The 14,489-nt window shown below is 43.7% G+C and overlaps 1 protein-coding gene across 3 annotated transcripts in view; it reads right to left on the reverse strand.

Moving 5' to 3' along the window:
• The window catches only part of TXNRD1 (thioredoxin reductase 1), a 37,933-nt gene extending 23,700 nt beyond the window's left edge, over positions 1 to 14,233 (reverse strand). Inside the window, exons 1-2 of one of the 3 annotated variants that reach the window (XM_048047650.2) lie at positions 14,081 to 14,233; positions 1,816 to 1,925 (exon numbers count right to left, since the gene is read on the reverse strand). In XM_048047650.2, coding sequence (XP_047903607.1) covers positions 1,816 to 1,925; positions 14,081 to 14,156 — 186 coding nt within the window. In that variant the 5' untranslated portion in view covers positions 14,157 to 14,233. Of the gene's footprint in view, positions 1 to 1,815; positions 1,926 to 10,023; positions 10,043 to 14,080 lie in introns of those variants that run through there. The other 2 variants (XM_048047770.2, XM_048047729.2) reach the window with 2 other exon arrangements.
• Positions 14,234 to 14,489: the final 256 nt, after the last annotated feature.

The raw sequence follows: 14,489 nt of genomic DNA on the forward strand, positions 1-14,489 counted from the left end.
TATATGAGTAGGAAAATACAACAATATACACCATAACAATCTGCAATTACCAGCCTTACCAACTGAATAAATAGAACCAACCAAAGAAAACACTTTCTGAAAACGACATTTTTTTTAACATGACTAGTTTAGTACTGTAGCTAACTTTGGAATCAAACAGGTAAGTGTGATCACTAAAGTTTCATGAGAGTTTCTGTTGTTTTTTTTTTTTGGATCAGATGACTACTACCACAGAAAAAATCACCCCCTAAGTCCTAAAATGCATTCTGACAGCTATGTGCCACATAGAACATTACATTAATCTTCATATACCTTTTCTAAAATGACTCTTTGTACTCAAGTTGTGGAGTTCCAGTGAATCAGGACTTCAGACCCTCAGCTCCTTCAAGTTGCTGGGAAAATTCTCAATGCCTCTCAAAATGCCCAACAAGATTTGGAGTGAGTAAACACCGGATGCCTCAACTGATACAAATCACTGAGTATCAACTAAACACATGATAAAACTTTTAAGATTTTAAAAAAAAAAGTAAATAAAGAAACCTCACTACGTCACTTTACAAATCTGGTCACTTTTATTCAAGTGTTTCTGCCATGGTAAACAGAATACAAGAAAACAGAGACGTTTTCCCTCTCTTCTCATCTAAATTTTGTTTTGCATTAAGCTTCCCTTTGTGCTCAAGCCATTCTACCACTGCCTTCCTCTGAGGTTAGACTAGTCCCTGTCTCCAAGCATAACTGGTGCCAGCGCATCTGTATCAGTGACAAAAAATCCCTGTCACTCCACCACACCACACAGCAATTTCAGCAAAAATTCAGACTCTACTTCTGCCTGTAGGAAGTTACATTCGTATTAGTCTTTCATAACCCTTGGCAGCATGTTATTAGTAGAAACAAAACCTAGAAGACATCTGTTGTTGCTGTGAAAACACCCCAAAATACCTTGTCTTCCTTCCTCTTCTCTTCCTGCTCTGCCACCCCAATGTATAACCCTACCACTGAATCTTGTCTTCACTCAGTTCTCCTTTTTTCTGTTTTTCTAACAGTCATTAGCCAAACTTCCTGCTGCAAACAGAAGCACTGAAAAAGGAGCATGTATTGCATTATGGTATGCAATTTCACTTTATTCATATTTAGGGACACAGAACGAGAGAAAGCACGTTGTTCATTTCTGAAGTACGCCTTCTTGTTTGCTCAGCGGCAACAGGATGGTGTGAAGCTTAAGGGCAGACTCAAACTTACCTCCCACGCAGTCATCTGACCAAACTACCAAGAACTGCATCTTTACGATGCGTACAGATGTAAGTATAAAGAAACTACAATATCTATACATGGATTTTGCTTAGATCACTGACTGCAATCATGCCAATTTTTTTTTCTCTTCCTTTTAGGAAAAATGCTTTGTATTTTTACATGTGGACTAAGAAGCTTCAGCTTTTATTCCATCAATGGTGGAACTATTAGGTTTCTTTTTATGCTTCCATTCAATGGAACAAACCTATCGTTTGGCTCCTTTTTCATTAGCTCTTGATGAAAACATACTAAAAGCTTAGATCACGCTTAGTAGATTATAACCTTCCCTGCTGAAACCATCTCCTGGAACTCCGCTCTAAAACAGCCAGGATATTGACAAGCTTTGCTTCCCATTTAAGGGGGCAACTTGTTCCTGACCATGAATCAGGACTGTGATCCCATACTGAGAATGGATCTGTTCCTTTCTTCTCCCAAGAACTGTATTTTATATTTTTTAAGTCTACATTCTTCTTATTTTTCCATGTCAAAACTAAATTACAGAGTTTAAAATGCATGTCCCCCTACCTTTAAAGTTTTCTCATGACCTCCTATTTGCTTCTCTTGCACAAAAACACCTGGCTGTGAAGTCTCTGTGGTTACTTCGCACTGCACTTCTTGTAGCTTCTGTGCACTCTCTGTGAAATAAAGTATAAAATAATGTAGTGTCTGGAGTGGCGCCCTTTATGTAGGTTGTGCTCCTGAAGCGAAATTGTCTGGGGGAGTGGCCTTGGCGGCTTCATCACTTCCTCATCGGCAGCACGCCTGTCTCAGGGGAGTGTTTCCTAAGGCAACTGATGAGTCATTTGCAACGTTAGGATGACTTGCTATATTTTTCTCTTTAATAAAAATCCCATATGAGAATTGGCTAGGATTCCAGGACGTTTTGCCAATCTGACCAGATGCCTGAAACAAAGCAAGGAAATACGATCTGCTGTGGCTAAGCCTGAAACTTCAGTCTAAAAGGAAAATGGTGATTTCTACTTTTCTTACTCAGAAAGTACCTTTTTAATGCTGCTGTGCTATGATTTTTTTCAGTCTAAATGTTTTAAAGTGAGTTAAAAGTTCTGATTTTGCTCTTTCAATTAGTTCCCCTGGAAACTTCTCTCAAATCAATTTAACGATACAATCACTTCCCCCCCCTCCCCCATGCAACCCCCCCCTCTTTCCCCTCCAAATAATTTCGGCCTTACAGAGTTTGTTCCTCCTTTGAAATCCTTTAAATAAGCATTTTCAAAAGTCTAGCAAAGATCTGTGCCTGCTCACTGGTCACAACTGATAAGGATATCCTACAGAAAAGGTAAAATATTAGCAGCATTAAAAAAATAACATCTCTACACATGGTGATACTTCATTTGGCATTGCATGGCAAAAAAAAATCTGATATATGTCTGGAAGCCACTATCAGCTCTGCCTTCCTATACATAACTCTGAGTTACGTTAACCTTCATTTCCAACAAATGGGTCAGTACACACTTGTTTGTGCTTAATCACATACATCCTTTGCACTGCACGACCATCATTAATTAACAAACTCTGACACGTGCACATAGTTAGACAGCCACACTGAGCGTGTATACATTCCTTGGGCGGGGAGCCCACAAATCTGAAAAGCGTTCACCCAGACGCACACAGACACAAAACGGCACTCACTGAAAACTGGTTTGTAAGCTTGCTGTCTTGGTTTTCCTTTCTGCAGCTTGGTGATAAAATTCCTCTATCTCACAAAGGTATTAGGAAGAGTACTCGACTGATGTTGACAAAGGGGTTTAAAGATCTGAGTCATTATACAAGAGTTAATAGCAATATTAACGATGGATAATTCTTGGCCTACTCTAGCCTGGGGAAAGAACCCAGGAATTCATGTCTGCATATACACACAGACACACCTGGGAAAAGCAAAAACACAGGTTTGAACACTGGTCACCATCTGCACATCGGAGGGATTTTTCTTCAATATATTATCAAAGCTACAGTCCTGAGGGTACCTAAAGCAACTGAAGTCTTGTAGTTTTTTTCCTGCAAGTCTGAACAGCCTCGGGAATGTTCATGTAAAATTGTATCTTAAATCAGATAAAAACCTACTAGTTAGACAACACAGACATTTATATAAGCACCTCTATCTTCAGGCAGATCTCTGCTAGAGGTTCACAGCTTTAGCAAGAGCCCCAAAACCCAAAGGCAACCGTAACCTCTGGCAGAAACTTGAAAGACTTTTGTCTGCAGGTTATTACTGCTAGGGGCCTCTCCCTTGTTGGCCCAGGCAATTTGCCACAGACAGAATGACAAAGCAAAAAATGCTTTTGCATCATGTGCTCGCTCCCCATAAAAGTCCATCCATTAACGACAATTATAACAGCCACTGCTTGTGAATCGATGCCTTCCAGAAATCGATCAGCAGATACCATTTCTCAGACTGAGATTGCTAAACACCACCTGGGTCACCTGCTCTGGACAATTCTGAGATATGCAACACGTGGGACTATTCTCTTTGCTGGTCAGCATCAGCACTGACTTCAGCAAACCTGCAGCAATTCATGGCTACCTCAGGACGATCCAGCAAGGCTCCAGCTCCCCACTGCCACTCTTTGGCTTTCGTTAGTCCCAATCCAGGCAGAGGCTGCTGCGCGCCACCTCCCCTGCTGCCTGCCAAGTGCTCCCTGATGTGGAGCGAGCTGAGGCACCAAGTCGCTGGTTTTGAAGGGGATAAGCCTTCGTGGGTCTAAGCCTACTCTCTTCCACCATGCTGTTTTTACTTCTCCCTCCTGTCTCCATACCCTGTCCGCATTCTTGGCCCTGGCAGCCAAGAGACCCTTACACGAGCTAAACCAATGCACTAACCCAGGAGAAGAAAAAACATGGGTGGTTTTCGACCAGGCTAACCAGGTCCCTCCATTCACAGGAGGACCCCCCGAGTGCCACAGCCGGTACAAGGGAGCTGGCACATCCACACTGACCAGAGCGGAGGAAGAGGAGGCAGCAGGATTTCTCTCACTGGTAGCAGCACAACTGCTAGATTGACTCAGCGGGTTGTTAAATCCGCCAAGAAACTGCCTTTCTAGCATTTACCTGAATAAATTTCTGATGCAGACTACGCTAGGCCTCACTGCCACTTCTTGTGCAGATCAAGAAAGAAAAAACTGTGGTGTTTTAAACTCATATCCTTACTGGGAGACAGCTTCCTCATGAACCAAAGTTCGTGCTGGTACCGAGGCCTGGCCTCTGAACTTTAGACTTGTGTAACTCCTGGCGGGGGGTGAAGAAAGGCACGGCTGGTTTCAGAAGGCCTTGACCACAGAGGAACCTGACAAGCCCTAGAGAACAACCCAGACCCGCTTCATGAGCAGAAATACTCCAGGATAAGAATTGCCTTATTCTGCAGAAGTGTTCACCAGCTGCGCGGGCAGGACGTGGGGCTAAGCAGAAAGCCCAGGCCTTGCAACTGCTCGCCGTGAAGTAGCCTGAGGTGCTTCAAGGCAGAAGTATGTGGTGATTTAGCTGGATTCTGTATGTCACACAGAGGCCATTATTAATGAGAAGGAACTTCGCAATATTTTTTACAAAATCATGTAATTAAAAAATAGCCATCTTCAGTAGTGTAGGAGATGCCTCTAATTTTGTAATGCTTATAAGCAGTCATGTGGCTTGCTTTAAAGTCTTATCCCCAGGCAGCTGAGGAATGCAGGATGTTTCTTACGACAATGAAGATTTACCTTTTGCTCAAGTTAGCTTTGTAGGTGGAGAAAGTTTCAGCTTTTCCTTCTCCCTGCTCACTTCTGCCCTTTCAGGACAGGTCACTACCTCCCCAGTTGCACAAGCTCAAATATTTGGAAGTGATGGGCAACGGAGCCATTACATGATCCAGATTACAACAAAAAACCCAAACCTTTAAAATATGCATGCCTCCAGCCTGGATCGTATCACAAATCCACGCTGAGAGGCTGCACTGCAATCAGCTGAACTAGTGAAACTATGAAGGAATAGAAACGTGGGGCAGAAGGCAGGAAAGGATGAAAACCTCTTAAACTGGCTTTATCGCAGAGGAGTCACAATGCACCTGTACTTTCAAGAGATGCAGGATCAGGGGATGAGAAATTAAAAAAATGGTAAGTAGAAACTATATTTTGATGAGCCAGTGGTATAAGTTAGACCCTCAACCTACCTCACACGCTTTAATTTTTCACTGTGCCAGAGACACAGAGCAGCCTCACAGCTAGCCAAGAGAAGCAACTGAGCTGGCTGGTGTAGAAGTGTCAGGGCTTGCTAAGATAAGGACTGCGTGTGCTGTGCTCTAGTGATCCTGGCCAAAAACCACCGTTACCTTTGACAGGGTAAACCAGCAGCCCTGTGGCTATTCTCATTCCTTCCAAGAGCTGATTCAGCACTTGGCTGCCCCACCAGAGGAAGTTTAAAGATAGCTTAGAGGTACATTTGCCTCCCCACCTGTACACAGCCAAAGTCTGATCCCACACTAAGTCACTAACATGAAGACAAACCAACCTGACATCACTTATACACACACAATTCAGCGCCCACTGACGAGCACTGTTAATCAGAAGTGAGCACTGAGTGAGTGAGTGAGCGAGTGCTACTACTGAAGGCTGGCGTATGGGAGCCTTCAATCCTGCTGCCTACTCGCAGGACCAGGATATATGCTACACCCTAGTACAAGCACCTCTAGCCTTCTCTCTGAAATTGGCTACTTGTCCTTAAAGATGGGTAAAACACCTTGTGTCATCACTGCACAGAAATTACACTGCTAGATAAGATCTTTGCTTTTCCTCCTAAATGTCAAATATTAACAAATCAAAACCCAGAAGTTGAAGAAAACTGCCTCATTCAGCTTTCACACCCACACGCACCAGCAGAAGCTTGCAACACAGAGGAGTGGCCAGCAGGTGGAGGGAGGGGATCGTCCCCCTCTGAGCTCCTGTCTGGAGCACTGCATCCACGTCTGGGGCCCCAGCACCAGAAGGATGTGGGGCTGTTAGAGCCAACTCCAGAGGAGGGCCACAAGCTGAGAGAGCTGGAGAAAAGATGGCTCTAGGGAGACCTCACCGCAACCTTTAGTATTAAAGTGGGCTTATAAAAAAGATGGAGAGCAACTTTTTACAAGGGCAGATAGTGATAGGACAAGGGAGAACGTTTTTAAACTAAAAGAGGGGAGATTTAGATGAGAGGTTATGAGGAAATTCTTCACTCAGAGGGTGGTGAGGTGCTGGCACAGGCTGCCCAGAGAAGCTGTGGATGCCCCATCCCTGGAACTGTTCAAGAGCAGGTTGGATGAGGTCCTGGGCAACCTGATCTAGTGGGTGGCATCCCTGCCCATGGCAGGCTTCCCCCCTTTTCTCCCTGGATCACAGGTCTGTTCTGTTATCTGCCAGCTTCCCACGCATGCATTCTTCACATAGCACAAAGCACCACCACATGTGGAAGCCTAGCAAATAGCAGTGACTTGACATATTGTTGAAATGCCCCAAAGGTGTTTACGTGTTTGCAATGATTCTCATAGGAAACATCTCTCCAGAAAGCAGATGCACAGGTTTTCTTGGCTTTAAGAGGAGCTTGGCTTTATGCTCTCTCCATGTCACACCAGCAAATCCTTAATCCCATTGGTATGAGTTATTTCATTAAGTAATAATCGTTATCCTTGCAATTACTGGCTATCTATATAAAAGAGAGCAGGTCCAAGTCAGCCCTAACTTCACCACAAGACTGGGGTGTGTAACCTGGCCCACTGACACCCTTTTCGACACTCATTGCCCTAAACTTACTGAATTCAAGAATAAATGCAAACAGGGAATTTCGTGCATAGCTGGATTTTGACTCCCCGTTGAAACCAAAACCCACCAAGCTTCAGGACTTACAAATAAAAGAGCGAAGCACATTCTCCTAAGAAATCTGAAGTTTTCTGTACTCTGTTACGGTTTATATCTATTCAGTATGCTGTTGCAAAGCACTTTAGTTTCAATTGTATTCTTCCTAATCCGCTTTTTATACCTAAGAGCATAAGACTTCTTCCATAAATAAAGCATAGCTTGACTGGGAGCAACATCAAGACATAACGTCGAATAATGCAACCTTACACTTGGTTGAAACACAGCTACATTAACAGAAACTGGGGGCTCCACTTTGGCATAGATTTCTGTTAATAAAGAAAGTCCATAGGGTAACCTCAAAACACAGATGTCCTTCATGAAAGCATAAATTCCTTTTTATTACAACTATCTGGGCAGAAAAAAAGGCATTTAAAAGCATTTTTGTAAGTGGAAAAAATCATGTAAATACAGATTTTCTTCTGAGTGCTTTTCGACTTAAGTTCTAAGCAATAGGAGAAAAAAAAAATGTAATTATCCCCAGCAAATTAAACACAATTAACCTAAGAACAAGATAGGAAATAATGGAACACTTCATAGCTCTGTTTTCTCAAAGAACAATAGAAGTGTACTCACAACTTTTAAACAAACCTCTACCTAGCAAAGCAAGAATTACAAAACCAAGACAAGACAAAGAAGAAATCCTGACAGAGGAATGATGAATGCCACAGCACACAAGACATTTTCAATCGACTTCTCTCTGAGGGTCTGATTCAAAGCTCACTACGCCCCTTCAAAAGCTCTTGCTCGAATGAAGGCCCTAAGTGACGAGACTCACCCCTTTCAGCTCAATTTTCTAATTAGCATCTGGGGACCAACTGAGCAAAATCCTTCAGTCTGCTTTTGACTCAGGATGGGTCAGCCTTGTATCATGAGCAGACTGCGATGCACCAACTTTGCATCCAAGAACGAGAAGAGTTGCTAATGTGGGGCAAGAAGCTCAAGACCAAAATATCTCCTACTCAGCCCGCACACAGCCAGGCACGCCAGGCCATTATCTGTCCCTTCCTGATAGTCTGCAAAAGGGCTTCTGAAACTGGCCTCAGTTCCTAGCAAAAGAAGTAACTCCTTCTTCCAGTCATTTATTTTCCTTCTATTTTTCTAAGTGTCCATGCAGCAGTGCCACAAAGTCCAACTGTAGTATGACAAACTATTTTGCTTCACTGATTTCAGCAGGGACAGCATCATACTCCATGGCTCGTGATGAAAAGTCTTGAGACACGTTTTTGCCATTAAAATTAGGGAACTTGATAGCCCACTCCAACAAGATCCAGGTTTTCACACAGACTTTCCTAATAGCTCTCACACTACCAAAGCCTTTGGCAGGAGACCATTGATTGCTACTTGTCTTAGAAAGTCTTCTTATGTAACTGTTTACAGTAAACCATATAGGATTTAGTGAGGTTGCTCTAATTAGCATTAATAGGGATGTTTTCTGTGAGCATAACATCACATGCTAACCTCAAATATTTCTAGAGCATCTACAGTATAAACTATTGGCTGAAACAGAGTAAGCTGTGTACATTAACCAGAGGTAAACTTCAGACCCTCTCTTCCTTAGTAAAAAGGAAAGCAATGCTAAATTAATTAGGTATCTTTGAACACTTCCATCTTTTATTTTATTCCATGTTATTTCACTGTGAGCTAAATTAAATAGGTTATGAAAAACTTAGGATAAAGGTTCTCTGGCTTTGGAACTTTAGTAAAACTTTTAACATCCCATATAAAGCTTTACATGCAATCTTCATGGAAATCATCACCTGAGAGTGCCAGTAACTTTTAACATGCAGTTTTGCCTACTCCCATCAAAAGTCCCTGCTGCTTTTGGATTTACCCTTGGTAGTATGACGCGTTGAGTAATCCAAATCAAAACAAAGGAAGCTGATTTCTGGTATGACTACCTGTAGGTGTATCATTCTCACTGTGCTCACCCTTCATTTGGGATGACCTGCAAAAGCTGAGCTTCCTGATTTTTTTTTCTTCTGGAAATTCCTGTGGCCACTACAGACTGTGATTAATACTCTGCTGCTAGAGGAGGAAGTACCACCAGCCACAAGTGTGGCACCTGAGGCACTGGGAGGTGAAACTCAGCAGGGTGAGCACTCAGCAGGGCTGGGAACAGGATCTCCTGGTACTCTGCTGTTCATTAGACCTTGCTGCCACCAGCCATGCCTTTACTGTCTCTACCACAGTTAAAACCATTTATCCAGCCCCACACATCTCTTTGTAATTAGGGTTGTGTTTGAGTCATATAAAACATCAAAAAATGGAGGAAAACGTCCCACCCAGAATCATTCCTTTTGCCAAACAAGTCAATATTAAAAGTGAGCAAGGTTAAAGGAAACACAAAGGTTTTGCAGACCATCTCCTAGAACGTGCAAAAAGTTTAAGGCAGTTATTACACTGTGAAAAGTACTTGGGTGCTTTGTTTGGATGCCTGACATACTTGTTTTTAATCTGAGCAGGGCTTTTAATAGGAGGAAAGAAGCACGTGTTTTTAACCCAGAAAAATCAATATTTCTCGTCCTTGGAAAACAGAAGAACTTGGGTGGAACAATTTATTCCTGCTTGTAGCAGCCCAGCGAACAATGACATTGCATTTCTACGAGCTGAACAAAACAGCATAACCCAGCAGATCATTGCCCTTAAACCTCTCCTGCTACGTAACTACTACAACCCACCACCAACCTACAGCACGCAGATTCCAGCAAGGGCCTGACTGGAAAGGGTTGTGAAGGATGGGCGGGAAGCAACAAACAGCTCACTTTTATGAAGTGAGAAACAATGCACACAAGCGTGCTTGCTTTGTGTCGGGCTGTGCAAACAGTGGTGGAGTTAAGGAAGTAGAGAGCTTCCTTACCGCCACAGTGGGAACGCAGCGCCAGACCACGCGGGAGGCGGCGGTGCCAAACGATGCCTTCTTCTCTGAGCAGCTCAGTCAACAAGCACAACAGGCAAGTTTGCTACTGCAGAAGATGAAGTAAGAAGATATCTCGGTTTACTACTTTAAATTGCACTACAGTGCATTAGCACATTCCTAAAGAAAAGCTCAGGACTACTCTACAATAGGCTCCTACTGTTTTCTATCCCACGCCAAGTAATAGCACCAAGGGAAGAAAAGGACACGCACCATTAGAAGGGAGACAAAATCTTATCTGCAGACACTACCTTAAGATTCTAATTGCAGGAGATACAAATACAAAAGGAGGAAGCACACAGTAAAAAAAAAAAAAAAAAAAGTATGCAAATAGAAGTGCTCGGTAGATAGCGTTGGAGCAGCCAACAAAAACAGGGGTCACACAGGGTTTAACACAGATAAGTCTGACTACGGCATCAACAGTACAAGGCATTGAGAGTACAAACAGCAACGACAATAAGCTGAGGAAAGCAACTGCTGTGAGCTTTTTAGAAGAAAGACAGAAAGTAAGCCAAGCTGGAGATGAGGAAAGAGAGAAAACATCAGGTACGGCTTGGCAAGTCAAAGGATGGCTTTTTCAGGAAGACGTGCAACGTGACACCACGTTCAAAAAGGAGGTTATTGAAAAGTATGAATGAGAAAAACAAGATCTGAAAAAGAATTTCTCAGGAAGTACCTAAGTCCAGGTGCTATGGACTGGAAGGCAGCTGCACTGGAATACAACAGTTCAGTTGGAAGGGACCTAGAAAGATCATCAAGTCCAACTGCCTGACCACTTCAGGGCTAACCAAAAGCTAAAGCATGTTATTGTGGGCTTTGTCCAAATGCCTCTTGAACACTGACCACCTCGCTAAGAAGCCTGCTCCAGTGTTTGACCACCCTCACAGTTATGAGATTTGTCCCAATGTCCAGATTGAACCTTCTCTGGTGTAGCTTTATGTCACTGCCGTACATCCATTCAACAGGAGGAAAGCAAAAATACAGGAGGCATCAAAGACAGAGTTTTATCAGGAGACAGCAGGTGTAAAGTTCACTCACTTCAAATCAATGGAAAAAGGACAATAAGTTATCAATTCAACACACATACTGAATTAAGCCAGAGTGCATTATTTCATCTGGTACTTAGGTTTGCTTTCTGCAAGCACAGCCAAACAGACAGCAAGACATCCTACCAAGGGATGTCCAAGATAGGCTTAATGAAGGAATAAACTTCAGACAGGAACAAGCCGCCACTTCTCTCCAAAAAAGTCTTGAAAACAGAGAAACCATACCAATGGCCTGGAATAAAGAGGACCAGTACAGTACATTGTGAGGGACAAGCACTACTCCCAGTCACAATGGAAATCAAGGGGGTGCCATAACTGTGAAAAAGGGGAGAAGGAAGAGCATGGGCAACCATGATGTCACCTCCAGGAGCCAAGTCTGCTCCACAAAGGGTGCGATGACACATTTGTTATTGTTACACCTGAGCAGTTCACAGGCAAATTATATGGTCAAACATTTGCAGGAAATACTACAGAAATAAATTTTAAAAAATTGGGGTTTCATTACTCACGTGCTCACCACATGTGAATGTCGGTGCAACTCAATAACCACCAGTGCTGGTAGCCCAGTGCAGAGCTAGGACCTCTCACATTAGCACCAGAAATGAGCAGCAACTATTTGAACAATACTTTGTTAACTCACTTGCTAGAATCCAACCCAAATCTCATTCCAAGTCTACTAGACCTTTCCAGGTCCACCAGGGGGTATGTGCTGTGTCCCAAGTGCCCAGTCCTGAAAGGAGCTGGACAACTTCAACTTACATGCAAGTCAAACTGAACTGAAAACACAGCCATTCATAAAATTCATCTAGCATGAGGATCTGGGCTGGGGGGGGAACAGTACTTGAGGAGCCCTGCAGAAACAAACAGTATATTTCAGTATATTTTATAAGGCAAAAGCTGCAAGTTAGGATATCTTAATTCTGAGATGTGCAACTTGAGTGTCATTTTTGATATTTGTCATGATTCCTTTTTGCAATAAAATGTCTGTTTAATAACACAAAAAAAAACCACTTGTGTGAAGATGAACTAACAAGAAGTCAGGAAAAGCATTATCTTCTGAGTTATTTCCAATTTTCATACCTTTACACCCACAAAGTGCGTCATAAATACTGCATATTTGAAATGCAACTGGTAAAGTAAACTAAATACTATTTGAGGACTGTAGGATAACCTTTTTAAGAGCACAAGCTAAGGACAAGAGAATGTTTTTAATAGCTATGTTACACAAAACATATATACGCGTTTAATCTTAGAATTTTTACTTTTTCCTATGATAGCCATAATTTTCCTTGACAGTTTCTCTCGTTACTGGCTTACTACTTTTTGGTTTTGTTAAACACCATTTTAGATCTTTCAGTGAATTCAAAACTCTGAATTTATTATTCCCATTGCTGAAATGGTGGAAAGGTGGGAAAAGATCCAGAAAGTAATTTAAGAAATTCTTAAAGCTAGGAATTACCCAATTTCTTCCTCCTGCTTCTGAAAGGACACACAAGTTTAAATGCACCTTGTCTGAGAGATGTACATAGAGGTAAAAATAAATAAATAAATAATCAAAACTAATCTACTCCCTGGTATGACTAACTGTAGAAAGTTAATTTAAGGTAGTCCCTGTTTCAGTGGCATTTAAACAATGAGTAACTAGCTTATTTGAATTATGTTTCAGTTTTCAAGTAAATTACACATCGCTATTTGCATTTCAGTAATTATTTGTTTTTAATCTTCTATTTAACCTCTTTTAACACCACCCACAACTCCCCTCATCTCTTGTCCTTGACGGATGTTGAAAAATTTGACTTGTTTCTTCATTGGGCTTGACAGAATAATCCACTAGTATGTGACTATCCCAGAAGCAAAGCTACCTAGATGCTGAAATATAAAGCTTAACATCACAGTTTAAAGCAACTTTACTGGAGAATTACATTAAGACACTCCCAGTATTGTAGAATGGGCAGCAGGGAATAGTAATGTCTTACGCTGAAAAACCAAGATACAGCAGAGTGTATATATTCAAGCCCAAACAATATGTTCTTTTAAGTCAGGTTAGCCCAAATGACTCAGGTTCACAAGGTTGAAATAGCTCGTTAAGATGCAGGCTTCCTTTCTGAGGTTGTGTCAGCAGATAACACGGTTGTCCAGAGGAACTGGGTTGGGTATAACTAAACGACTATTTATTCTGCCTCAAACTCCGTGTTACCATACCTGCCTAGCTTTTGGTATCTGATTTAAAGCTAAATTGGGCATTTCTACTCTTAATAGGAATGTGGTAGTGGCAGCATTAGGTGAGGGACCTTCCCTAATGGGGTAACTGCTGTGGGTTAACCGTAAGTGCTCTCAGGGAGCTGCATCACCCGGGAAGTACAGGGACAACTGGATGCTTTGGACAGATCCTTGAAAAAGTTCTTTTTTCATTCAGACTTTCCTGTCGGGCTAAAAGACCATCCAGTGCTTCCAATGCCATGCCTTTAACTTTATGTTTGTTTAACTGAAAGTTACTAAGCAATAAGCAGCCATAATGATAAGCCTATTTCAAGAGTTTTAAAGGGTTATAAACCTCGTTACTGTATTCGCCAGCTCCTGCCTTGCACAGACACTTACTGCACAGACACCTTTGCTTTTTGTTTGCCAAGCCACTGATGATTTCCATTCTGCAAAACGAACCTTAAAACGTGTTGCCTGAAAGCTGCCGAGGCGCTTTCGTTTCAGTGCTCTTCAAACACCGAATACGTAAGTCGGGCTTTCCAGACAGGCCCCTCTCCCAGGCACCTGGCAGAGCTGACAACACCCCTCGAGCAGCGGATGCCCACCCAAGCACTGCACCCCGAGCGCTTTCACTCCGGCGGGGCTGTGCGGCACGCAGACGCCCCCGTCGGTGCATTTTCCCCGCTCGCTACCCCAACCTCACCGCAACCCCCGGCGATTCAGCCACGACCCCCCGGCGGCTGCCCCTCTACCTGCCGGGCGCCTTCCCTCCGGGCAGCCTCCGGGCGCCTGCCGCACCGCCTTGCCCTTCCTCAAGGCGCCCCCCATGCCGTGCCTCAGCCCCCGGCCCGGCTCCAGCGCGATGGCGCCGGGCTTAGACCCAGCCCCGGGCCTGGCGCGACCCCTGGCGGTGCCGAGGCGGCGCCGGGGTCCTCGCGGCTGTCGGTGCCGGGCCGGGGGCCGTGAGGCGGCGCCCAGCGGAGCCGGGGGGTTTCGGCCTCGGCTTCCCCCTCCCGTTGTTTCCCGCCCGTGAGGGGGGCAGCGGGGCGGCCGGGGGCTGGTGAGAGGCAGCGCGGCCTCTGCCTCAGCCCCCGGCCGTCCCGGGGCAGGCCGACGTTAGGAGGGAACTCGGCAGGTGTCTGAGAAGCATTTTTCTGGCAG

The sequence above is a fragment of the Anser cygnoides genome, chromosome 1 (assembly GCF_040182565.1).
Source record: "Anser cygnoides isolate HZ-2024a breed goose chromosome 1, Taihu_goose_T2T_genome, whole genome shotgun sequence".
Lineage (NCBI taxonomy): Eukaryota > Metazoa > Chordata > Aves > Anseriformes > Anatidae > Anser > Anser cygnoides.